Source organism: Schizophyllum commune (genome assembly GCF_000143185.2).
Source record: "Schizophyllum commune H4-8 unplaced genomic scaffold SCHCOscaffold_18, whole genome shotgun sequence".
Taxonomy (NCBI): domain Eukaryota; kingdom Fungi; phylum Basidiomycota; class Agaricomycetes; order Agaricales; family Schizophyllaceae; genus Schizophyllum; species Schizophyllum commune.
In genome coordinates this window covers 454,171-477,381 of record NW_026089555.1, presented here as the reverse complement: position 1 = coordinate 477,381, position 23,211 = coordinate 454,171, and the positions used below count along the sequence as shown (strand labels likewise).

Here is a 23,211-nt window from a genome sequence, read left to right as displayed (position 1 = left end):
TATTGCCCAAATCTGGCTAAAACCGGGGCAGGGCCAAGATCCCCATCAACTTGTTTGCATCCCGCGATTGTCCTAGTCATATGTTTGTCCGCAGCCATCAATCCGTAATGTGTCTTGTTTGTTTTGCACGCCTCGAGGCCCAAATAGGCGGAGTACATATAATAGCTGGTCGCCCGGTATGCCCTTCACCTTTGCTCCTCCCATTGGTTCATCACGTTTCTCATGACCTCCCTCAGCAGGGAAGATCTCCACCTCGAGTTCGCTCGCATGTGTGGGCTCTCATACGACCTGAACCCGCGTAACTTTGAGGATCGCTGGCACGGATTCTGGAACCTCGTACTGGGCAGAATGTGCAGGCGACTGCATTGCAACGCCTACGGAACTGCGCAAGAATCTGTTTGGGCACACAACACCCGCCACACTCCTCCTCGGCTAGCCGACGTGGAAGTCTGGCTCGATCCGGACGATAGTCTCACTCGCGAGGAAGAGCATACCGGTGTGGGAGGTGTGTATACACTGGCATCTCACCATCCCCTTAGCTCACGCTGCTTTACAGTCCCATCTCAAGATGAGGCCTTTGACCCGTCCAGTCGGGGTCTTCAAGAACGAATACCTGACCAGGAGTCGGAAGGTCTTGACAGTGAGTTGGCGCTTGTACAAAAATTTTGGGGATCATGACGCTCACTTCCTTCTGTAGCTGGCGATCTCGAAGGGGAGCTGGACATTGTTGATGTTGATACCCTCGATGGCATGGATGCCACTCGTACCTTCGACGTGAGGTCTTCTTTGTCACATGGGTGTTTTTACTGACACTCTACGCAGTCCCGAAAAGTCAAAGTCCCCGACGAAAAATCCACGACACAACAGCAGGCGTCGTCGAGCAGCAATGTCCAACCAAATGTGGTCCAGATGGTGTGCTCCTCCAATTCTCTGTCTCGTAACAGCGACTGAACCCCCACAGGCCTCTCAAGAACTGGCAAAGAGCAAGACAGGCGCAGGACCTGTAAGCTGGGCCCACTATTCAAATGAGAAGCAATACATTTACAATGTCTAACAGAGTACCACAGCCTTTGCTCAAGATTGGCGCATTGTGCCTCGCGCTCCTCATGTCCCTTCTGGTAGCGCTAAGACTGCTGTCGGTGGCACCCGCCATCGGGTACCGGATAGCGCCATCAACGCGTACTATTCCCCCGACTATACACCTCAGGCCATGATCGCGGCAAGGAAGAAGCGACAGGAATGGACGACAAATGCGCTGGTCCCCGCGGCTGATGTCCCGTCCAATGGCGGGTGCAGATTACAGGAATCAAGCGCCGTTCAGGCTCGACAGTCGCGAAGCGATGTCGCCTCAGGTGAGTCAACGCGCTAGATATTCGAAGGAGAAAGGTTTAGGCTGACATTGCCTTCAGACAACGCTGCGCATGCGCACAGTGGCAGTGAACAGGCGCCTTCGCAATCCATCTCGACCAACAAGCCTTCCACCCGTACCAAGAAACGTACCAAGCAGCCTGTGTTCCAATCTGTGGAGGAAGTCCAGCGCGAGTTGAGGAAGCTTCCGCCTACCGACCCTGAGGATTTCGATATCCCTCTCAACCCGATCTCGCTTTTACACGGCTACAAGGTCTATGAAACCAAGTTGGTCAACACCGAATCCAAGCGCCTCCCTTCTCGCCAGGAGACCGAGCAGACGACAATGCCGTGGTCCCACTCATTCTCTGTTTTCATGGACGAGGCCCAAGTTGACAATATTGAACAGGTGTGTCTGGGCCGTGTAGACAACGACGAATTATATCCCACTGACACCCACTCAGGCTCGCGTCCTCTTCGCCAGCCCCCAATGGGAACACCAGAACTCTATCCTACTCTTCGCGACCTCGGGCGACTTCTACACGCACACGATCGCAACACGCAAGCCAAAGGGCGATCAGCTTGTAGCCTCCGACATCGCCAAGCCGAAGAAGGAGCGGCCTGCCTTCAGGGTCCAGCCGTGGTCCCTTCCTACCTGGTACGGGTCCGACGCGAGCAACCGTCGGGAAGACAAGCTCGTTGCCTGGCTCAATGAAACGTTCAAGCACGACGAGATGGAGCAGCAAGCGCGCGACCTTCGCGACAAAGAACAGCTGAACGCGCAAGAGCGTCAACGTACTCCGCCTGCAGAAGACAACGAGCAGAACGACTCCGTGCCCAATCCTGCGCCCCCTTCTCCGCCGTCTCCGCCTCCTCCGCCTCCTCCGCCTTCCCCTCGCCTGACAAGAGCAATGACGCGCAAGCTGGGCGACAATGGGAACGAGGGCTCGAGGGGAAAAGACCGAACCAAGGGCAAGGGCAAGGGCAAGGCGCGCGCGGATCCTCCTCCCGCTGCCGACATCGAGCAAGACTTTAACGTCGCCACTTCGGCTCTTTCCCCCGTAATTGAAGCCGACGAGGATCCGGGCGCTTACGAGAGCTCCGACTCTGACGAGGATGCACCGCCGCGGAAGAAAGCTCGTACCGAACTCCCACCCGAGGGGCCGTCTCGTTCATGTTCTCCTTCGTCTGCTGGTGGCGATACTCAATCCGTTGCTTCTGCCTCAGTACGGCCTGTGCCAACTCGTCGCAGTGCTTCAGCATCTGCTCAGCCCGCCGCTTCGACATCTACTCAGCCCGCGGCGTCGACGTCCACTCGGCAGTCTTCTGAACTCAGACGCTCGACTCGCGCGCCGCACCCTGTCAAGTTTTTCAACGCGCCAGGCAAGAAAGACGCCAAGAAGAACAAGCTGAAGCGCGCGAGGACCACTCCGCACTGATCCGCACTCAAGTGGCACTCCTTAGGTTTCTTAGTAGCGGATCGCATGTATTGTATGATCTCCATGATCTTCACAAATATCTATTCTGCATAGTTATTCATCGCACTTGAAAGACCGAGTGAGCTACATGGACGATGGACTGGATTCCTGTCTCCCGCCGTTCAGCCCGCGCGAAGTTCAACTGTGATCCTGAGTCATCCGTTCAATTGCTAGGCTTAGCGCTTCTTTCGTAAACTAAATTAGTATCAAGGGCATAGCGTGACTTGACAGGCAACGAACAAGATAGATTATAAGCAATCGCTGCCATTGGTCACACTGGATCGACGTTGCCTGTCCCTTTTGCAAGGCTCAGAAGGTTCCGTACGCTACATCACAGAGGAGAGCACGAGCTGCGATCAGGTACGATGAGTAACAAGCATAGAAAGCCTGGACGTGAGTAGGAAATGAGTTGGGGAACTCTTGGTCGACACGAAGCGGCGTTGTAATGAGTTAATCATAAAGCTGGTACGTCCAAATTTTGAGATGAGTTGCGTAGAATCAGAGAGAGATGAGAAAACGCACCGGAGGCTGCACAACTCTCCGCACGACGGGCTCTATCCTGAGTTCCAGAAACTCCCTGAACTTTTGAATACGTGCGGCTGGACGCGGAATTGTATCTGGCTTGTCCGACGCCGCGATGACCAGCACATACACCAAGCGCCCGTCCTTGAGCTCGCACTTGACCAAGCCTTTGTCCTCCGACACTCCAAGTGTCGCCTTCAGCCTTTCGAGCCACATGAAGACGGTGAAGCACCGGTCACCGAAGAAGGCCTGGTTGCCGTTGCGATCGATGGGCCTTTTCTTGCACTGGTAATAGATGTTCGACGTGGACGTGACGTAGCAGAGAGCATAGTATGCGGGAAGTTGCCAGTAAGCGCGCCCGAACGAGTCCTTGTACACGTCGGGTGACTGGTTGACCAAGCCACGGGTTATGACCATGCGTCGGACATCTTCGTCGTTTTCGTTGAGCGTCCACTCGGCACGCGCGGGAGAAGTGGGCAGGTCGGGGACTGCGAGCGAGGTCGAAATCATCCTGTACTGACTTGAGAGAGATCGCAAGGGACGTTAGCTGTGCTTCGAAGAAGGTAGAGGAAAGAGACAAGGCCGGAATACGCGACGACATGCGGAAACCACGTGCGCCACATGGACGTCACGGGTTCATCTCTCCCCATCCGCCAGCGCGCGTGAAGCCACTATTCTTGCGCTTACCGATATGGAATCACTCACTGCTGACGAGGTATTGATATGTGCTCGGGAGTCAGTTGCGGCTCCACTGCTGCTTGACGGCGTCCACCTGCCTCACCCGCTTTTTCGCATTTACTGACTAGTAGCAGTCATCCATATACGTTCGGCAGTTTCGAGAGTCAGGTGCTGTGCGATGATCAAGCCATTTACTGACTCTGTCGATCAGATGTACTCGGTACGAAAGCGGAATCCATGCGAGATGCCTTGCATGCATCGGTGAACTCACCCACCTTTATACTCGGGTAACCATAGAACATTACAGAAGAGGACTCTTTCAGTAGCAGAAGGCAAGCAAGCACATAATGGCATGGCATGGACATACAAACAAGCATGATAGATGATAGACCGTGAACCCAATTATCCAGTACAAGACACTCAGAAGGTCATCTTTTTCCCCTCGAACGCAGCAGCGGCACCCGAGCGGGCGCTGCCCCGGGGTGCGCCACGTCCACCACCGCGGCCGCCACGGCCGCGATCACCGTACCCGCGGTCACCACCACGTCCGCGACCACCGCCACGGCCACCACGGTCACCGAAGCCTCCGCCACGACCACCACCAAAGCCACGACCGCCACCACGGCCGCCGCGGTCACCGCCCCGACCGCCAAAGCCACCGCGCCCACCACCACGACCACCGCCGTTGCTGTCGCGCGGCTGCGAGTAGTCGAGGCGGATGTTGCGCCCATCCAACTCAGCTCCCGCGAGGGCCTCGTACGCCTTCTTGGCACCCTCGATGTCCTCGAACTCGACATACCCAAAGCCCTTCGGGCGGCCCGTCTCGAACTCCGTTGGCAGACGGACGTTCTTGACACCATACTCGTTGAACAAGCCCCACACCGCGTCCTCCGTCGCTGACCACGACAGGTTGCCCACGAACAGCGTGCTGCTCGGCTCGCTGGGCTTGTCGCCGAACTGGCGCGCGCGCGACGACGGGTCGTGCGCGCCCTTCGGCTGCGGCTTCGTCGCCGTGCCCGTGCGGATATTCCGGCCATCGAGCTCGTACCCGTCCATCTCCTCCTTCGCCTTCTTCGCCTGCTCGTGCGTGGCGAAGTGCACGTACCCGAAGCCGCGCGAGTTGCCGGTCTGGCGGTCCATCATGACGATCGCGGACTCGATGTCGCCGAACTTCGCGAACTCCTGCTGGAGACGGTCGTTGTCGACATCGAAGGGGAGGCCGCCAACGAAGACGGAGGTGTACTCCTCCTCCTCGTCACCGGTAGCCTTGGCGTCACCGTTGGCGAGCTTGGCCTTTTTGGACGCTGCGGGGGCGTCGTCGGTCGCCTTGCGCTTGCCTAGGAATCGCATCAACATGTTGTCCGCAGTGATGAAGAAAGTGTACACACCATTGGTCTGCGCGGCAGCCTTCGTGCCGTCCTCCATCTCAGCGTCAGAGTCAGAGTCGTCGCTGTCAGACGAGTCGTCCGAGGACTCAGCAGCAGCCTTCTTCGCCGCCGGCTTCTCCTCCTCGTCAGAGTCTGAGTCCGAGTCGTCAGACGACGTCTCCGGCTTCGCCGCCGCCTTCTTAGGTGCCTCCTCCTCATCGCTGTCCTCGTCCGAGCTGTCGTCACTCGACTCAGCAGCCTTAGCGGCAGCCTTCGCCGGCGTGCCCTTCGCGGGTGTGGCCTTGACGGCAGGCTTCTCGTCATCAGAGTCGTCAGAGTCATCGCTGGAGTCCGAGTCCGCAGCCGCGGCCTTCTTGGCTACAGCGGCCTTGGCCGGCGTCTTCTTCTCCGCGTCAGAGTCGTCGCTGTCGCTGTCATCGGAGTCGTCCGACGACGCAGCCTTCGCGGCCGCTTTTGAGGGGGTTGCCTTGACCTGCGCGGCCTTCGGCTTTTCGTCCTCGCTCTCGGAGTCAGAGGAGTCGGATGAGGAGGACTCGGCAGCAGCGGCCTTCTGTGAGATACGTGGATTAGTGAGGGTGATGGGAGGGGAGGGAACAGCTGACGCACCTTGCCGTTGGTAGCCGGCTTCGGCGCCTCCTCCTCGGAGTCACTCTCGCTACTGTCGTCGGACGACTCGGCGGCCTTAGCCTTGAGAGGGATTAGCAAACGGAACTATAATGATCGACAGAGCGTGCGTACCTTGCCGTTAGCAGCCTTCTTCGGGGTGGAAGTTTTTGACTTCGCCTCCTTCGCCGCCGCGGCCTTCTTGTCAGCCTTCACAGGCTTCTGGGATGGGTGTCAACTATCAGCCGCAGAGCACCGATGGATTGACCGAGGCAAGGTGGTGGGAGCATTCTTCGCACGATGAGCAAGCGTGCATCTTGCACGATGTATGATACGTCCCCGTCTCATTCCCTCTCCATTCAAGATGGCCGCATCGGCAGCAGATATGACAGGACACCTACCTCAACGACCTTCTTGGCCATGATCTCCGCGGCCGTAGGGACAGCCTTGGTCTCCTTCTTCGCCTTCTTGTCTACCTTCGCGGCCTTGTCGCCCTTGCTGACCTTCGCAGGCTTCGCGTCGCCCTTCGCAGCCTTAGCCATCGCAGTCGTAAGGCGGGGGAGGGTGTTAAAGGAAAGAAAAGGAAATGGAAAACCGGTACAAGTACCGGGAGGAAGGGGGAAGCTGGGCGGACGAGGTAAGAGACGCAAGTGCTAAAACTTTCGGGAAAAGCACTTTGATCGGGACTGATCAGGTGGCACGTGGAGTTTCTGATGGGTGATGGATGCGGGCCGGGATAACCGGAGGTCGGTGAAAGGACTCGATTTGGAAGTAAAGCGGTTGGACCTACATCTGCAGGCGCTACCTAGGCAGTCGCTGCTGTCAGGTCAGCGTCCTCTACCTTGATCTATGCATCGAATGACTCTGTGCGTGTACTACTTCTTATTACGCCTTAGGGATAGTCCACTTTACAGGAGCCTTATTTTCTCTACTTACGAAGAGGTGATCGTGCCGATCCCGCGAGGGTGGGTAACATTCAACTTAGGAGAAGGGCAGAGACACGTTGTGACGATCCCATGAATGCTCAGAATGTAGCAGGAGCCTGAGGCTCTCTTTGTTGACACGGTGGGATCATGGTCATCCCCCCTTCCATGGGGTACTCGGACATTAAAACGCAACAATCATAGACGATTATACGGAGAGATATCCGCCACCAAGCCCGCAAAACAGGGGATTATGAGTCTATGACAAGACGGCGATGATGCTTTGAACACTACTGTTGCCCCAATCATACCGAAGCAAAGCGATTTTGGGTCGCGTAACCCACTGAAGAGCAGGCGAAGGAAGATGTCGAGGAGCGATGTCGAAGGTAACTCTGTGCCCGCAGATCGTGCGGTATATTCCCTCGAATTTATGCCGGAGTCGAAAGACTACCGGTCGTACACCGACCATAGAACAATCGCCTTGTCTTTTTGCATCGTAGACTAGCTGCTTGTTGATCATGGTCGAGAACAAGTCATATCGAGTCAATGGACCGGCAACAAGTCGTAAGAGTTCAAGTGCCCCATCGTTGATCAGCATCAGTACTACTCTTGCACGAATAAGTCAGGCACCGAGGGATAGAGAAAGTACCTGGCGTCTGAGCACCTCGTAAGCACGCCGCGTCCACCAAGCCAGAGAGTTTCGAAGGGTCGCCCAGGCTTCACAAGGAGGTCAGGAACAAAGGACGCGGCGGGAGAGGCCAAAAGGGCAAGCGGATCGATGATGTTTCAGCGACACGTGCGGAGGCAACACTGCATCTGGTGACAGCGTTCGCCCAGCGTCTCATCCGTGCGCGCTCTCGTACTCCCCAACCATCCACCGCGCGCATGAAGAAGCTCTTCGCCCGCGACAAGCCCAAGCCCGCGCGCGTCGCCCCCGGCTCGCGCGACATCGACGTACGCCCCGCCCCCGCGCCCCATCGCGCCGCACGCGCAGCTGACAGCCACCACCAGCCCGACCACGCTCCCGCGCCCCCGCCCCACCCATACCTCCCCCCAGAACCCGTCCATCGCCGCCCGCCGCGCCCCTCGAACGAAGATGAGAACTGGGAGGTCGTCCGTCAGTCACAGCTGCTCGATGAGTTCACGAGTCCCCACGCACCTGCGCTCGCGCCCTCCCGCCAATCCTCGCACGGCAGCCTGCCCCCGGGCGCATCTCCTCCTGTTGCGAGCCCGCGATCGCCGTCGCCGTACAGCGTACGCTCAATGCAGGGCGCCATCAGCATGGTGTCGCCACCGCCCGTGGGATCGAAGGAGCCGCCGCGGGATACGACCAAGATACGCAAGCAGCCCCAGGCGCACGGCGGCGCTATCACCAATACCCTACGAGCACTCGACCCGCCATCCTTGGAACGAGATGAAGTCACGACGCAGTCAGAGCACAGCCAGTCCGCGCCAATGCCGAAGGAACCGGAAAAGAAACGCGGGTTCTGGCAGCCCAATCTCTTTGGCGATCGGACAAAGGACACCAAGAGGGAGGACGATGGCGAGCTTACGAGAATGATTGGTGCGCAGACAACGTTACTCTCTAGATCTCTGCTAATATAACGATATAGGTTACCTGACGGCCACATCGTCCGAAGATTGGGCCCTCGTGCTTGAAGTCTGCGAACGCGCATCTGCCAGCGATTCTCTTGCTAAGGAGGCGGTTCGGGCACTCAGGCGCGAGTTCAAGTATGTGGTCATCAATATATCTGCTTCTGCCGTGTTTATCTCCCGCTCAGGTATGGCGAGCCGCCTGCGCAACTGGCCGCTGCACGGGTAAGCGTCCTAACCTCTCTCATTTGTGCATACCGTGACGAGTATAACAGCTATGGGCGATACTGCTACGTAATTCCTCGGAGACCTTCATCGCGCAAACCACCTCGCGCAAGTTTTTGGATAGCCTAGAAGACGTGTTGACTTCATCGCGCACATCGCCCGTCGTGCGCGAGCGTCTTCTTGATGTCGTGGCCGCAGCTGCTTATGCAAGTGGGCGAAGTGAGTACGGAATCGCATTTAACGGCCGTCTCTTGCTAACGTGTTGCAGCGAAGGACGGCAAGAACGAAGGCTTTCGGGGTTTGTGGCGCAAAGTCAAGCCAGCGGACAAGCCGGACGAGGTATGCGCATAGTGGTGGCTATGAAGTGCCGCAGAGCTGAGTTACGCCCAGGGTGTCCCACTCGACACTGAAGACGTCATGTTCACGCCTCCCTCTAACGGCGGTCGCGCATCGCAGATGGGGCACCCCGCCAACTACGAAGCACCACCACCAACTCACAGCTCTCCGCCCTCGCCACAGCAGGTGCGATATGAAGTCGTCAGCCAGAGGTATACCTGTCGCTTACTGATATCCTCTTCGCCCTTGTCATCACATTCGCAATGTACAGCATCACAAGAAGCACAAGACGCCGTCGCATAACCGCATCATACCACCAGAAGAAGACATGCGGCGACTATTCACGGAGTGCAAGATTGGGCAGGGCAACGCGTCGCTTCTCTCGCAGGCAATTATGATGCGCAAACCCGAGGATATGAAGTCAGATATCATCAAGGTAGCTTTCGGCAGCGTTGAAGTCTCCAAGTACGCTAACGGGCTGCTTATCTCGCTAGGAATTCTACGTCAAATGCCGTGCCTCTCAAGAACTCATTTTCGCGCAAATACCCTGGGCGTCTGCCAACGCCGAGCGCTCACGGGTGCAAAGAGACCACGAACAGCCGCAGTCAAGAACTCGAAAGGACTCGAAGGCATCCATCCTCACCGATACAGACTCCAATACAAGCGAGCAAACCGTGGAAGAGCGGCTACTGGCTGCGTTACTTGCAGCGAATGCTGAGTTGGTAGAGGCGCTGAACCAGTACGACGATATGAAACGAATCGCTCAAGAGCGCAAAGTGGAGAAGAGGAGTCGACAGGAGACCAGGATGGACCGGCATGTGAGTGCGTTGACTTTTGAAGATAAGGCGCAAGCTCACGAGAAAAGAAACTACATCAAATGGATTCGGAAGCATCTATACCACCATCGCTAACGAGCGGTGCATCTCGTTCGCGGACACCTTCGCCTATGCGCCAAGAAAGACATGAACGTGTTTCTTCTCGTCCTACTTCCATGACTTTGCATGGTGAAGGTCTCGCGCCTCCACCCGCAGCACCACACGGTCCTCGCTCGCCTTCGATACAGCATCATTCTCGAACACCCTCTCCTGCAACGCCGCCTCACCCACCCAACTCGTTGGCCAACCTGCCAATACACGGACAGTCTCATCACCATCACAACATTCTCGACGGCGTCGCGAGTCTGAGTATTGGGCGGCATACACCGGTCGCCATAGAGATCGACGAGCAGTGCGATACGCCCATTGAGCCCAGCTCGAAGCCGAGTGCGAAGGCCCTTGGCAAGAGACGGCAAGAAGAGCCAGACGGTACGTACTTCCCATCAAGTTTCGCTGTTCCGTGCTCATCCGCTCGCTGCAGCATCAGAGAACGCGCCGAACGACGATGATGAGTGGGAACACAGTAGTGATCTGTATGTGCGGAACGAGGACGAGGAGGACGATGAGGAGAAGGAGAGGGAGCGGCCGTGGCAGAGGCAGCCAGTGCACTATGTGTACGACGCGGTGGCAGAGCGGAGAGCAGAGCAGCAACGAATAGCGGAGCAGCTGAAGGGCACGCCCGCGCTCGTGAACGGCGTACGCTGAGTTGTTACGTGCGAATACATGCCTTGGATGAGCTGGACTGCGCGCGTGAAGCCTGAGTTGACAGTTGTGGGCGCCGTTGACGCGCTGACACGACGCACGTGAAAGGTTGAAGTGTGACGTTACGTAATGCAGGCTCACTCTCTTTTTCCCAACCACGATGCCTGCCCCTGCGCCGTTCGCGTCCGCGCAGCCGCTGTATCCGGCCCTCTACCTCTATCCGCTTAATGACTCTTTCATCCCGAAGCACATATACCTGCCCCCCAACACAAAGGTCAAGATTGGCCGACAGACCAATGCCAAAACTGCACCCGGCGAGCGGAATGGCTATTTCGACTCCAAGGTCCTCTCCCGCCAGCACGCGGAGGTCTGGGAGGAGAATGGCAAGGTGCGTGCCACCAGAAGTACCAGGGTGACACTTACGCGGCGCAGATATACATACGCGACGTCAAGAGCTCAAACGGGACGTTTATCAACGGCGACCGACTGTCTGGCGAGGGCATGGAGTCCGAGCCATATGACCTCAAGTCGGATGATATAGTCGTATGTGCCTGTCCGCCTTCCCTCTCCGGATACTCAGCCCGCCTAGGAATTCGGTATCGACATCGTCGGCGAGGACAACAAAACTATCATCCACCACAAAGTGTCCGCCCGGGTCGTGTGCATATTCTCCGAACACGACGCGCAGGTCGCCCTCCGCGCGGAGCAGCTGACGCAGCAGCAACAGCACCTCCAGCCGCAACAGCAGCACCAGCAGTACCCCGGGCCCTCATCCTCCTTCAACTTCAATGGCAACCCGCCGCCCCGTCGCCAGGTCGGCAATGCGCCTCAGCAAAATGGCCCCGCGAACCAGCTGGGCTCGCTCGGCGGTCCGAATATGCGGCCGCCGGGCAAGTCGACCATCTCGTTCGAGCATATCCTGAACCGCCTACAAGGCGAGCTCCAGAAGAGCCGCGAGACCGGGGCCGAGCTGCATACCATCACTGGCGCCATGAGCGACATCCATGATACCTTGGGTGGCAACCTGGTGAGTCGCACGGTGCCACCTTGCGGAGAATAGTCGTTCATGATACTGGTCATAGCCCCCGAACGCCCCTCCTTATCCACACTCCTTACCACCTGTCCGCCCACCACAGCCGTCATCGAATGTCGACGGCGTTCCCCAACAGCAATCCACTTCGCCGGAGCCGCAGCCGCCGCGTCCCAGCTCCTCGCATGGGTCACCTGACACGATGCAGGTCACCTTGTCGGGTCTCGAGAAGGAGGTCACGGCCGCGCAATCGTCGTTGATGGCGCAGATGGAGAAATTGCACGAAGTCCTTGATGAGCAGGAGAAGATTAGAGAAGAAGTGCGCCGCTTGCGCGAGGTTGTATATGTGGAGCACGCACAACAGAAGCACGATGAGGAGGAGGAGCGGGGCAGTGGGTTCGACGAGGACGACGAGGGCGAGGGCGAATCGATGGACGATGACGATGACGCACGCAGCGTCGCCACGCTCGTCCCGCACGAGCTCGAGCGCGTGGATGAGGTGGATGAGGAGCACCTGGAGAACGCTGAGGATCACCGTGATGACGAGCAGCGTCGCGACGATAACCTGGCGCTGGGGCGCCCTCGCACACCGGAGCCTACGCATCTCGGCATGCGCGACAGGCAACCCCACCAGCCATCTCCTCTCTCGAACGACATGTCGGTCACCGCCTCCATCGACGACCTCGCTGCGCGCATGTCCGACCTCACCGCTCAACTCGAGTCTGCACTTGCGCTCAGCAACTCCCTTCAATCCAAGCACGCAGAGGCGCAGGAGACTATCCAGCGTCTCGAGCAGAAGATTGGCGTCCTCGAGACGCTCCTGACCTCCAAGGCCGAGCAGGAGAGCACGCCAGCCCCTGCACCGGCCCCCGAGCCCGCTCCGTCTCAGTCGGAGGAGGTCAGCAAGATCCTCAGTAACTACAAAGCTGCGTTCGACCAGCAGTTCGCCGCCATGCGCGAGGAGTGGAATGCGGAGCGGGAGCGGATGCGCATCCTTGAGGAGCGTGTCGCCTCGACTGCGTCCTCGTCCCACCCTGCGCCTCTCCTCAACGGCGACGCCTCGTCCAAGTTGACAGGCGGCCTCGTCACCCCGCCAAGTCCGCGCAGCCCCGCACGCAAGCGCCGTGGCAGCAGCCGACGCCGAAGTCGCAGCGAGAGCCGGAGCGAGGAAGGCTTGAGCGACGCCGAGAGCGTGAGCACCGGGGCGACGAAGGTGGAGCACGACGTGAAGGAGAAGGGCTTCTCGGATGCGAGTGAGCGTGGGCTCGTCACCCCGGAGCACAGTCTCAGGGGCGGGATGCCCGGCTTCACGGGTTCTGCGGACATGAAGGACGACATCAGGAAGGGCGTCGGTTTTCGGGATGGGGTACGTCAATGCTTCCTGTCCAGGGAACGCCGTCGGTGCTAATGCCTTCCCAGCGCACAGCTGGCTCACCTGCGAATGCTCAGGCTGCCGTCGGCGTCCTTGTCTTAAGTATCGCCGCCGCCGCCGTCATATGGAGAGTCAAGGATTAGGCCTTCATCTTTTTCTCAGTCACGGACGATACCCGGCTACGGTGCGTTTCGCGGGCTCGCCCGCATCGTCGCGTGCTGACGTGCTTTGCAGGACACTACGGCGTGGAAGAACGGGCAAAAGCTCTGTCTCGGGAGTCTTAATTCGTCTTTCCCATCCCCTTGTATATACACACCCTTAACTTTATTGACACGACCGATGAGCATGAGTACATATGGTATCCACACATAGACTTTGCCTTAGTGAAAACACATATGCGATGAGGATTACGGAGCGCGGTGGGTAGGACCTACATAATGTTATTTGGTATGAACCCCCACTGTCATTGTGTTCGGGGTGAAGGCTGTCTGGGATGACCACTGCGGTGCTTTCGTGCACGCCACCAGGACGTCTTTCACTAGTCGGGATTTCCGACCACCGTAGATGAGGATTTTGAGAGACAGGTAACGCCTAGGGAAGAGACTGTGGGAGTTCTCACGTGATTTGTACTGCTCATAGAGAATAAACTCCCTTCTTCTATGATTAGAGATCCTGATTCCTGCGCTCATCTCAAGACCAATCTTCTCAAATCAAGACGAACTGCGGTCGTCCTCGAGGCCAACAGGCCGCCTTGAGGTTCATCAACATCTGGCTACCACGTGCGGCCCGGATTTGGAGGTATTTGGCAATAGCTGGTTCTCTTCCCGCGAGCTCGCCTCGTCAAAGCGGCCCTACACCGCGTATCTTGACGCCGGCGACGACGACGTCGACGCGCACCCCCTCACCGCGCGACCCGCTTCCAACGCCCCAGTCATCCAACGCACAACCCTCAGCCCTGTGGGAACGATCCTGGGCGTCGGACAGCAACTATACTACTCAGCGGAGGCTTTCCCGCGCGCCTCGAAGAGACGTTCCCCCGCGCTGCACATGCAACGAGCAGAACGATGAACGTCGGAATGAACAACGGGATGATCGGCGGACCCTCGGCTATGCCTGGCGGCGGCGGCGCGATGCTTCCTGGCGGTTTGGGCCCGAGCGGCGCGCTCGGTCCAGCAGGCAACGGATTGGGGGGCGGCATGATGGGCATGGGTGGCCCCGGGGGCATGGCCCGCCCCGGCGGGATGGTGGGAGGCGCCCCAGGCATGACTGCGGGCATGGGGGGCGGCGCGCCTGGCATGGCGCAAATGCAGCGCATGCAGATGTCCCCGCACCATGCTCAGGGCATCGCTCGCGGTGGCATGCGCCCAGCTTATCCAGGCGCGGGTCCGGTGCGTCACCCTTTCCACCCTCATGTCCGTCTACTGATATTCTACGCATGTAGATGCACGGCGGCATGGCTCCCCTGCGCCGTATCCCCTCGAACATGGCGCGCCAACAGCCCCCCGACATGATGAATATGAACATGAGCATGGGCATGAGCGTACCCGGCATGATGCCGCACATGCAGCGCGGCGACATGGCCCCCAACCTCGGTGGCATGAACATGGGCATGGGCCGCATGCCGCCGATGGACATGGCTGGTCTCTCGCGGCCCACCGACATGCCGATGCCGATGCAGATGAACTCGCAGCAGCACAGGATGATGGCTCCGATGGACATGGCGGGCTCGCGACAACCCATGGACATGGGCATGCGCCAGCAGGAGATGGCGATGCAGCGCGTCTCGGGGCAGCCAGGAGATATGCAGATGCGTGCGCCACAGCCGCCCCTTGACATGGGTGCTGGCGCCGCGGCCGTCCGTCCGCCAGAGATGGGGGGCATGATGCCACAGCGAACAGATCTTCCTCGTACTGGTGAGTCACAGCCGTCGCCCTTCCATCAGCTGATATTGACCGATGCGCTCTTCTTCGATCCTACAGGCTTTGGCCCCTCCCCACAAGATCCTTTCCGTCATCGCCCGCCATCGCAAATGGGGCGTCCACAGTCGCAACTCGGCCCCCGACCCCAATCCCAACTAGACGGCAGACCACAGAGCCAACCCGGCCAGATGGCGCAGGCCGGACCATCTGTAGTCGGCGTGCCAGGCGCGGGGGGCATGAACCTCCCCATGAACATACAGGGGCCTTCTCCGAATGGCGCGCCACAATCTGGGCGACAATCGCAACCTGACTCTATGCTCGCCTCCGAACCCTATTCCAACCGCCCCATCTCCCAATCCGGCCAACCAGGCATGCCCGGCGCGCAGAGTATGCGCCCACCGTCCCAATCCGGTCAGCCAGGCCAGCAGATGCATGGTCAGCAAGCCGGCATGCAAGGTCCGCAGGCTGGCATGTCGGGATCGCAACCAGGCATGCAGAGCCTGCAGTCGCAGACGATGATGCGTCCCCAATCACAGCAGGGTCAGCCTGGCGGCTTTGGTCTTCAGCAACCCGGTGGCGCCGGCGGATTTGCGCAGCCTGGCGGCCCTTTTCCAGACGGACAAACGTCCATGGGAGGTGTATCCCAGGGTACCATGAGTGGCGCTCCGCAGGGGAATATGGGCGGGCTCTCGCAAGGGTCGATGGGCTCGCAAGGGCCCATGGGCTCCCTTCACATGCAGCCGATGGCAAGCCTCTCGCAAGGGCAGTCACCCTTCGGAGGCGCGCTGGGTGGACAGCACATGGGAGCGGGACAGCACTCAGCGCCGGGTCAGCATATGGGGCAAGGACAATCGTCAACGGGCATGCAGGGTGCTGGAATGTCCGGCTCTCAGCAGTCAACGCTAACGCCGCAGCATACCGGCCAAGGGCAGCCGCCTATGGGGTCCCTCGGTGCGTCGGGGCAGATGGGAGGACCCGGACAAATGGGCGGGCAGCAGCCACGGCTGACGCCTCAGCATACCGGTCCCGGTGGTCCTGGTGGTATTGGCGAACCGCGTATGACGCCGGCGGGCGCGCTTAGTCAGTGGTCGCCCGATGGACAGGAAGGTGCGCCTTTTTGTCTTCCTCTACGTTCGAAAATCTGCTAACTAGGTTCAGGCGCGCAATTCAACTCTATGGGTTTCGATCCCCGGAATCCGATGCATCAGACCGGCGCCCCTCACAACGGTATGCAGGCTTCGGGCTCTCGTCCTATGCCTCCGCCCGGCGGGATGCCGAATCAAGGGCCGGGAAGCATGCAACCGCTCGGCGCCAACCCCCTCCAGCCTCAGCACACTGGTAGCGGCATGGGTCCGGGATCTGCGAGCATGCCACCTACGCCCACGCATAGCGCGCCCAATATGATGGGCAATCCGCAGTCTACCGGACCCCCTGGCTTCCAGCAAGGCGGTGGTGCACCGTTCCAGTTCGGCGGCTTTCAGCAGCAGCAGCCCGGCTCGATGCCCCCGCCGCCAGGTCAAGCGCCGCCGTCGTCTGGCCCGCCTTCCGCGCAGCCGCCGAATGGGATGAACAACGGCGACGCGCAGCGAAAAGCAGGGTACCCGCCAGGTCAAGGGCCTTTTCCGATGCCTCCGCTTGGTCAACAGCAGCAGCAGCCTCTCTCGCCGCAGAAGTACGGCCCTCAGGTGCCACCTCCTTCAGGACCGCAGCCCCCTCCGTCGCCGTCGCAATACGGCCCTCAGCGGCCCAACGGCGGTGAGTACGCGCGCCCTGGGTCCCCTATGCGGGGCGTACAGCAGAAGGAGGATGGTCGTCGTAGCCCTCCGCGCCTCCGACGCGTGTTGAACGAGGGCGCGGGCTTGCTACGGGCGATGCAGTTCAGCGGGATGCTCGCATTGATCTGCGAGCCCAAGAAGAAGAACCCCTCGTGGTGGAAAAAGCTCATCGAAGAGTACTTCCTTACTACGGCCGTCTTTAAGCTGACCCTGCTCGACTACGACTCGGAATCGGTGCGTGAAGATGTTCTTCCACACATTTCTCTGCGATGACCTCTGACGTTTCGTACGTAGATCCGTATCTTCAGGATCCCCTTCCACGTCATGCCACGCTTTTTCTTTACTGCTGCGATGGCCGGCAACACCTGCTCGTACTTCACGATGCCAGGCTTGCGAGAGCGGGTAATGACGCAGGTGACGGCCACCACACCGGGGCATCTCATCGTCGAGTGCATGGAGGCACATTGGACGTTTAGGTACGAGAACGGCTGGATCGTAAATCTGAAGGTACGCCTCTTACTTTCGCAATGGATGTTCGTCCGTTGACTTCAAGTCTTAGGGTCCGATGACATTTCACATCCGTGTAGGCTGGAAAGGCGGCCGTACAGGTACGGGACTGACATCTCTGACATCGGGAGACCGTTCATCAACTGACTTTATGACCTATGACCATTCAGGTTACAAAGGCACCGGCTCCTTCGCTGACGAGTTCGAACTCAAGATTGCGCACTTGCAGTTCGACGGTTTGGAGAGCGAGCGCTTCATCCAGCGACCGTATATTGAAGGCGATTACGACACCATCACCATCAAAATGCCGCCACGACCACCGACTTCATGGGGAGACCTGTCCTACGTCCCCTCGGGCGGGTTCTTTGAGCCGCCGACGATACCTAGCGAAGAGCCGGAGCTAGAAGAGCAACAGGTCCTGGTCTTCGGACAGCAAACCGTGATGCCCGCGGAACCCGTCAACGGCTTCGGGATCCCGCAGACGGCGATGCGAACGCTGGAACTCATGGAGAGTGTATCGACTTTGGAGGATCTCATGGTAGCATCCAAGCGTGAAGGATGGGGCCCTAAAGGTACGCAGGTGCTTATTGGTGTTGAGTAGATATTGACCTTGTACCAGAGTCGTTAACAAAGTACGCGAAAGAACTTCAGAAGAAGGGCCGGAGAGTCAAGCCTCCGTCGTACCCAATGCATAAAGAAGGACAGGCCACCCTCTTTCTCAGCCCACCAGAGGGTCTACCAACGCCAATTATGCCGACCATACCGCCACCGCCTGCCTCGTCCGTGCAGATCCCTCCGGTACCAGGCTCGGCAGGCGGCACACCCTCCATGAGCAATTCCGCGCCGACGTTATTCACCCCCGCCCCGCCGAACGTCACGAACCCAAGTGGCGCTGCTTCAGCCTCTGCAACCCCCGCTCCCGCCGGCGCTCCCACTCCCACCATCCCCCCTCCTTCTCAAAATGTCAACCAGACGCCTTCGTCGACAACCGCCTCCCCACAAACTGCGACTAACGTGACGCCGCTCTCCTCGCCGCAGAAGCAGCACAAAGCGATACCTGCGCGGAACCGGAACGCTGGCGCGTCCGCACCGTCAGCGGGTGTCAAGCGCAAGCAGAGTACGTCGAATACGGAGTCGGACCCCGCGCCCAAGCGTGCCTCGCGCAAACGCAAGTCCGGCGCGGGGAGCTAAGTGCCCCTCGCGCGCGGACTGCCCGAGCGTGCCATGGACGTATGTAACGTGTTGTTGTCGAACCTTTCCTCTGCGTTGTTCCCTGATGTCGGTACCTTATCTGCAGTGCTGGTGGAATCATCTGTGTCTCCTTGTTTTGTGTGTACATAAGTGTCTGATAGCATAGATACCTCCCCCATCGCGCCGCCGCCGTGTAATACTACGCAAGCTTGCATATTTATTGTAGCTCTTCCTGCCGTTTATTCTTCCTGTTCCCTGTAGTTCTTATTAGCACGTACTTACGCCTTATCTCTGGGAATTCAGATGAACCTCGCGACGGCGACAATATCTATTGGGAGTGAACTTCGACTAGCAAAGCTACTGACGATTGTAAGGAACACGGATTCCTTCAGGCCTGCGCACCTGGTCGTGGGGAAGAACGTGTACTTTCCCTCGCGTCGAATTGAGGAAGTGGCGGAATTACCTTCATCCGCCGCCTGTACGTGTCGGGCGATATGCTCGTCTCGCCGACAATGTTGGCCACCATGCGAGACAGAATTCAGGACTTGTCGCTCTTCACGGGCCTCGTTTAGCGTCCCCTCCTCCATTGCTTCGGCGAACTGTACGAAGGTGGGGTGTACAGTGCACGGTGGCCGTGCAGTACTAAGTAAGTCTCAGAGCACGAATGGGTTATCCCTGCGAAATACGCCGGCGATGTTGTACTCCATGGTTCCGTTCACCTATTCGTAGGTCCCACGATTGGCATGAGATCGGATGGGGCGACATGCTCACGCTATGCAGGCGTCGTATTCTCCCCGCGGCAGTCGGAGTCCAGTATGTAGGACTGTCATCGTTCAAAGATCAGCGCCCGTGTATACTATGGCGTCTCTGGGATGTTGAGCGCACTAGGAAGAGTGTGAAATGGGGCTCGTAGAGGGTCCTGAGAATGCAACACCGCGTGCGTTGGTCATGGTAAGGAGAAAGAGGCGGAAGGTATGGAGAAGACCTTGTGAGTGCCGCTCGGGTTTGTGCTTATGTGACAGATTACGGTCCGATGGGAGATACATGGGATTTGGCACATGCGTGGTTCTACACGACATAGATAGATAAGATGCTATATTATGAATGTGTGCGTACTTGGCATGAATAAGTAGTGCAGGTGGAATGCAGGTAATGTATAAAGACAAGAAGTTCGTGGCCATAAGGAATGATAATGAGCCTTGCGACAAGGCCTCCGTCAAGGATTTCCGAGCGCCATAGATCTTGCTTCGTCTACTGCAGCTCGTGCAAGAAGTCGCATTGATCGCCGTATCGACATCTGTTTGGTTGTGTATCAGTTCCTCGTTCTTGCCGCATGCGGTAACCACGTTATCCGCATAAGGGAATTTCACGCGCCTTCCTTGCTGAAAGAAACTGCACGGCTTTCTTTTGTTATACGCTCTATGGTCGCCTCCCCCGCCGCCGCCACCACCTCGCCCCCGTCCGCGACCCCGACCGCGCCCAAAGCCACCCCCATCGGCGTGCCCATTATTGTTGCCCCACCTCTGCTCGTATTCACCGTATCCGTTCGCCGGCGCCGCTTCGGGGCCGCCTCCCCCGCCGCCCGCACCCCATTGGTACGTGGGCGGCTGCTGTGGCGGGGGTACCTGCGCCGCCATGGTGTTCTGCAGCTGCGAGAGCAGGTTCTGAATCGTCTCCTGGGACGCATCCCTCAGCGCCCCCAGATTTTGATCCGGCCCCATTCCCGCCGCCTTCAGATCCAGGCCCGCCGGCGCGTTGAACGGCACCGCGCTCATCGCAGGGTCGACAAACGAGGAGTTACCTGCAGCGAGCTGATTAACAAGCTCAGCAACGGAGCCCATGGAGGGCGGGGGCGCAAAGTCGTCGCCCGGGTGGTCGTCGATCTCGCTCTCGATGTCCTTCCCGGCACTCATGCGCACCACGCCCTGATCCGTCTCCTCTTCTGACAGAACAGTGGTTGGCTCTGTTGGGCAGGCGGGTATAAGTGATGGGTCGGGGTATAAGGCGGCGAGCGCCGTCGCCTCGCGCTGCTCCTGCGCCTCTTTCTCGAGACTCTGAAGCCCGCGGTCGTAGCGCTCTTCGTCCTTGATCTCGATCACTGCTTCCCGTGAGCATTTCAGTCGGAATCATTCGAGGACGAACACTTACAGACGGGCTCGAACCAGTCGACGACCTCTTCGAAGAGGTGTTTTAGCGCAGCACCCTCTCCACGGTCGAAGTCGCGCAGGTCGTGATGTTGAGGATGAGGGGCGGTCTATAGGTTGTCAGCCCCAAATCGGATCCATTTCGCACTTCACATACCCCGTCATCATCGTACACCGCCTTCTCAATGAGCCGTATGCTCTCCAGTTTACCATCCGGCGCCCATGTCACGCTCTTCTTCTTCTTCCCGCCCTTCGCCCCCGCCTCGTTCGCCTTCGGTGCAGCGTTTACCTGCGGCGTCGACACCACCGGACTCCCCCTCTTCGTCTGACTGATCAGCTCCTTGAACGGGTCCACCGAGCTCGGCTGCGCTATCCCAGCGTCCACCACCGGAGGCTTCTTCACCTCCGCCGGCGCACTCGTCGTCGATTTCTTGAACGAAGGCAGCTTTGGCTTGGCTTTGGGTGCGCTGAAAAAGCCCGTGTCCGCCTTCGCGGCGGCGGCGGACTTGGTCGTCGACGCTCCCGAAAGCGAGTCCCTCTTCACCGACGTCGGCTTCGCCGCCGAGGATGCGACCGCCTGTTTCTTGGTTGGTGCAGGCTTCGCTGGCGGCGGCTCCGTCGGCTTGCGCTTCTCGCCCGGCTTGGCCTTGTTCACTACGAAAACAAACAACTTCAGCTTGATATTCGTACAACCAACCGACATAGACTCACCATCGGGCTTGTCTAGCATTGCCTTCCACCGGCGTTCGAGATTGTGTGCCATATCCCTGATTGCTGCGTTCACAAGTCAGATATCGGGCGATTCGATACACGTGGGAAATTAGGGCCGTATTCTACTCTTAACTCAACCCGACGGCTGTCAGGCAGGTATCTACATGAAGACTCATAGAATACAGCTTGCGTTCTACGTCGAGATAGCTCGCTATACAAGTTCCCCGGCGAAAACGTGGCGAGAGGGTGGAAATGTACTTGCGTGGGAAAAGATGTGATGGATGACTCACCGGCGCTAGACCCTTCCTTGACGAGCTTGCGGACCACCTTGCCGATTTTGGACTCTGCCAGCGTTTGCACCGTGAACGGCAGGCGGTCTATCAACTGCATATGGACACATTCAATATACACAGATTCACTGCACAACGATATTATACGCACGTGCAGCAGCGGCATGACCGTCTCATCCTTCGCTTGATAGCCTTGCTTGAGCCAGTCGCGTGTGACATCGATGGCCTCGGGATTCTCCGACCACGCGCGGAAATAATGATTGCCAGCATGATCGCGAATGGCATTTAGAATCGTCTTCCGCGTGGGCGCATCTACATCGTCAACACCGTAATCGTGGATTCGGTCCATGAGTAAATTCACAGCCTGAGCGCCGGTAAAAGAACTATCAGCCAGCAAGGGGCGCAATGCTGCTATGAACCTGCTCCTCTTTTCTTCCGGCGTCGGGCCCGCGGGCTGCGGCGGTTGCGAGGCCGGGACGCTGGAGGTCGTAGACGAGCTGGACGCGGTCGCTGTTACAGAATTGGTGCTATAGAACTGTTGAGGAGCAACGGGCGCGAAAGGAGAGGGCGTTTGGAGGGATGACGGAGAGACAGTGGGTGGTTGAGGGGAGTTCGAATGCCCTTGTGAAGGGTTGTGCGAGTAAAAGGGCTGGTAGGAACTGTTGTAGCCAGAGTAGGGGTAGCCTTGTGCTTGTGACGAGGGTGGACGTTGCTGTGCCTGCTGTTGCTGCTGAGGTTGGGTCGACGGTTGCTGGACTTGATGCTGCTGATAGTGCATCTGCAATTGCTGGGGTGTAGGTGGAGTGGGTAATGGGGTCGAGGCCTGTCCAAAGTAGCCGCCATATCGTTGCATGTCGTTGCCGTTCGAGGTCGTCAAAGACGGGCTGCGCGAAGGTGAGCGTGTCGGCCTTTATGGACACGCGAATACGTACTCTATGACCATGGATGAAGGCGTGGGCGTGCTCTGGGACGAGGGCGGATGAGTGGGGCCCAGCGCATGATTGATCGTACTGTAGGCCGACGGCTGATTCTGCCACTGAGTCGTCTGATACGAGGACGTGTATGTCGAGGGCAGATAGTACTGATCGTACGGAACATAGCCCGTGCTCTGTAACCCGCTCGAAGAACCCACGACGCCTGCCAGCCTTCAGTGACAAACGGGTTACGCGACGCGCGCGACTCACCAGGGTCACCTGCTAATCCAGGAAATCCACCCGTTTGATCCATTGCCCCCGCCGACGCGCTGACCGGTGGCGACGCTTGGTTCCTCATCCACGCGTTTTCGTTAGGCGCCTTGTCCAACGGCGGCTGGGGCTGCGAGATGTTCCAGGGACTGAATATCGAGTCCGAATCCATTTCTTGTGGCTTGTCTTTTCCGCGCACGCGCGCTTTATGGGGCCAAATTCACTTAGACAGAGCGCGCTGCTCGCTGCTCGTACTGCTGGCGACGCGGTCTGCTGCTCGTCGTCTTTGTCGACGACGACACGGTGGTTTGAATGCAGACACGGTCGATCCGCTTACCGGCCTGTTGAATCGGAGCTTAAAAACCGGCAATTCCCGACCGGCTTCACGTGCGCTTGGACATTTTGTTGACTGGTCAGG

General features: G+C 58.6%; 9 protein-coding genes across 9 annotated transcripts; 5 read left to right on the top strand and 4 right to left on the bottom strand.

The window, feature by feature from the left end:
- Positions 1–222: 222 nt before the first annotated feature.
- Positions 223–2,786, top strand: SCHCODRAFT_02595011 (uncharacterized protein; the record flags this gene model as incomplete). Its single annotated transcript, XM_003026233.1, has 8 exons — positions 223–505; positions 557–640; positions 698–774; positions 823–912; positions 962–1,003; positions 1,058–1,352; positions 1,410–1,756; positions 1,812–2,786. The coding sequence occupies 8 exons, from the start codon at positions 223–225 to the stop codon at positions 2,784–2,786; spliced, it is 2,193 nt and encodes a 730-aa protein (XP_003026279.1).
- A 151-nt stretch (positions 2,787–2,937) lies between these two features.
- SCHCODRAFT_02558838 (uncharacterized protein) lies at positions 2,938–3,896 on the bottom strand. Its single transcript, XM_003026150.2, has 2 exons — positions 3,348–3,896; positions 2,938–3,287 (listed from the first exon to the last, which is right to left on the bottom strand). Exons 1-2 carry the CDS (start codon positions 3,855–3,857, stop codon positions 3,276–3,278), a joined length of 522 nt encoding a protein of 173 aa, XP_003026196.2. The 5' UTR covers positions 3,858–3,896; the 3' UTR covers positions 2,938–3,275.
- A 457-nt stretch (positions 3,897–4,353) lies between these two features.
- On the bottom strand, positions 4,354–6,651 carry SCHCODRAFT_02645921 (RNA-binding domain-containing protein). Its single transcript, XM_003026149.2, has 5 exons — positions 6,418–6,651; positions 6,152–6,238; positions 6,020–6,100; positions 5,414–5,963; positions 4,354–5,362 (listed from the first exon to the last, which is right to left on the bottom strand). The coding sequence occupies exons 1-5, from the start codon at positions 6,556–6,558 to the stop codon at positions 4,446–4,448; spliced, it is 1,776 nt and encodes a 591-aa protein (XP_003026195.2). The 5' UTR covers positions 6,559–6,651; the 3' UTR covers positions 4,354–4,445.
- Positions 6,652–7,824: 1,173 nt separating this feature from the next.
- SCHCODRAFT_02521844 (uncharacterized protein) lies at positions 7,825–10,673 on the top strand (the record flags this gene model as incomplete). The annotated part of the gene is made up of 10 exons (XM_003026232.2): positions 7,825–8,503; positions 8,553–8,670; positions 8,721–8,757; positions 8,808–8,976; positions 9,026–9,096; positions 9,148–9,294; positions 9,365–9,529; positions 9,588–9,915; positions 10,104–10,397; positions 10,450–10,673. The coding sequence occupies 10 exons, from the start codon at positions 7,825–7,827 to the stop codon at positions 10,671–10,673; spliced, it is 2,232 nt and encodes a 743-aa protein (XP_003026278.1).
- A 137-nt stretch (positions 10,674–10,810) lies between these two features.
- On the top strand, positions 10,811–13,548 carry SCHCODRAFT_02645915 (uncharacterized protein). The gene is made up of 6 exons (XM_003026231.2): positions 10,811–11,058; positions 11,103–11,213; positions 11,260–11,697; positions 11,753–13,066; positions 13,120–13,256; positions 13,307–13,548. The coding sequence occupies exons 1-5, from the start codon at positions 10,831–10,833 to the stop codon at positions 13,213–13,215; spliced, it is 2,187 nt and encodes a 728-aa protein (XP_003026277.2). The 5' UTR covers positions 10,811–10,830; the 3' UTR covers positions 13,216–13,256; positions 13,307–13,548.
- Positions 13,549–13,923: 375 nt separating this feature from the next.
- SCHCODRAFT_02673968 (uncharacterized protein) lies at positions 13,924–14,484 on the bottom strand (the record flags this gene model as incomplete). The annotated part of the gene is made up of 3 exons (XM_050346695.1): positions 13,924–14,027; positions 14,103–14,113; positions 14,174–14,484. The coding sequence occupies 3 exons, from the start codon at positions 14,482–14,484 to the stop codon at positions 13,924–13,926; spliced, it is 426 nt and encodes a 141-aa protein (XP_050196973.1).
- Positions 14,485–16,832: 2,348 nt separating this feature from the next.
- SCHCODRAFT_02453028 (uncharacterized protein) lies at positions 16,833–17,352 on the top strand (the record flags this gene model as incomplete). The annotated part of the gene is made up of 3 exons (XM_050342564.1): positions 16,833–17,012; positions 17,061–17,273; positions 17,326–17,352. Coding segments are annotated over 3 exons (420 nt in total), but the record flags the coding sequence as incomplete, so codon positions are not given.
- A 225-nt stretch (positions 17,353–17,577) lies between these two features.
- Positions 17,578–18,464, top strand: SCHCODRAFT_02521858 (uncharacterized protein; the record flags this gene model as incomplete). Its single annotated transcript, XM_003026230.2, has 2 exons — positions 17,578–17,845; positions 17,893–18,464. 2 exons carry the CDS (start codon positions 17,578–17,580, stop codon positions 18,462–18,464), a joined length of 840 nt encoding a protein of 279 aa, XP_003026276.2.
- Positions 18,465–19,492: 1,028 nt separating this feature from the next.
- On the bottom strand, positions 19,493–23,099 carry SCHCODRAFT_02645906 (uncharacterized protein). Its single transcript, XM_050346469.1, has 9 exons — positions 22,794–23,099; positions 22,542–22,746; positions 21,761–22,493; positions 21,610–21,703; positions 21,320–21,382; positions 20,766–21,262; positions 20,613–20,718; positions 19,839–20,562; positions 19,493–19,761 (listed from the first exon to the last, which is right to left on the bottom strand). Exons 1-9 carry the CDS (start codon positions 22,963–22,965, stop codon positions 19,716–19,718), a joined length of 2,640 nt encoding a protein of 879 aa, XP_050196971.1. The 5' UTR covers positions 22,966–23,099; the 3' UTR covers positions 19,493–19,715.
- Between the last annotated feature and the right edge of the window lie 112 nt (positions 23,100–23,211).

Excerpts from the sequence above, each read along its gene's own strand:
- SCHCODRAFT_02558838 (XM_003026150.2), bottom strand. The coding sequence starts at position 3,857 with ATGATTTCGACCTCGCTCGCAGTCCCCGACCTGCCCACTTCTCCCGCG.
- SCHCODRAFT_02645921 (XM_003026149.2), bottom strand. The coding sequence starts at position 6,558 with ATGGCTAAGGCTGCGAAGGGCGACGCGAAGCCTGCGAAGGTCAGCAAG. Across the intron at positions 6,239-6,417 it reads TGGCCAAGAAGGTCGTTGAG|AAGCCTGTGAAGGCTGACAA; the intron begins GTAGGTGTCCTG and ends CACCCATCCCAG. Across the intron at positions 6,101-6,151 it reads AGAAGGCTGCTAACGGCAAG|GCTAAGGCCGCCGAGTCGTC; the intron begins GTACGCACGCTC and ends ATCCCTCTCAAG.
- SCHCODRAFT_02645915 (XM_003026231.2), top strand. The coding sequence starts at position 10,831 with ATGCCTGCCCCTGCGCCGTTCGCGTCCGCGCAGCCGCTGTATCCGGCC. Across the intron at positions 11,698-11,752 it reads ATACCTTGGGTGGCAACCTG|CCCCCGAACGCCCCTCCTTA; the intron begins GTGAGTCGCACG and ends TACTGGTCATAG. Across the intron at positions 13,067-13,119 it reads GCGTCGGTTTTCGGGATGGG|CGCACAGCTGGCTCACCTGC; the intron begins GTACGTCAATGC and ends ATGCCTTCCCAG.
- SCHCODRAFT_02645906 (XM_050346469.1), bottom strand. The coding sequence starts at position 22,965 with ATGGATTCGGACTCGATATTCAGTCCCTGGAACATCTCGCAGCCCCAG. Across the intron at positions 21,383-21,609 it reads CAAGGAAGGGTCTAGCGCCG|CAATCAGGGATATGGCACAC; the intron begins GTGAGTCATCCA and ends TTGTGAACGCAG. Across the intron at positions 19,762-19,838 it reads AGTTTCTTTCAGCAAGGAAG|ATGTCGATACGGCGATCAAT; the intron begins GCGCGTGAAATT and ends ACAACCAAACAG.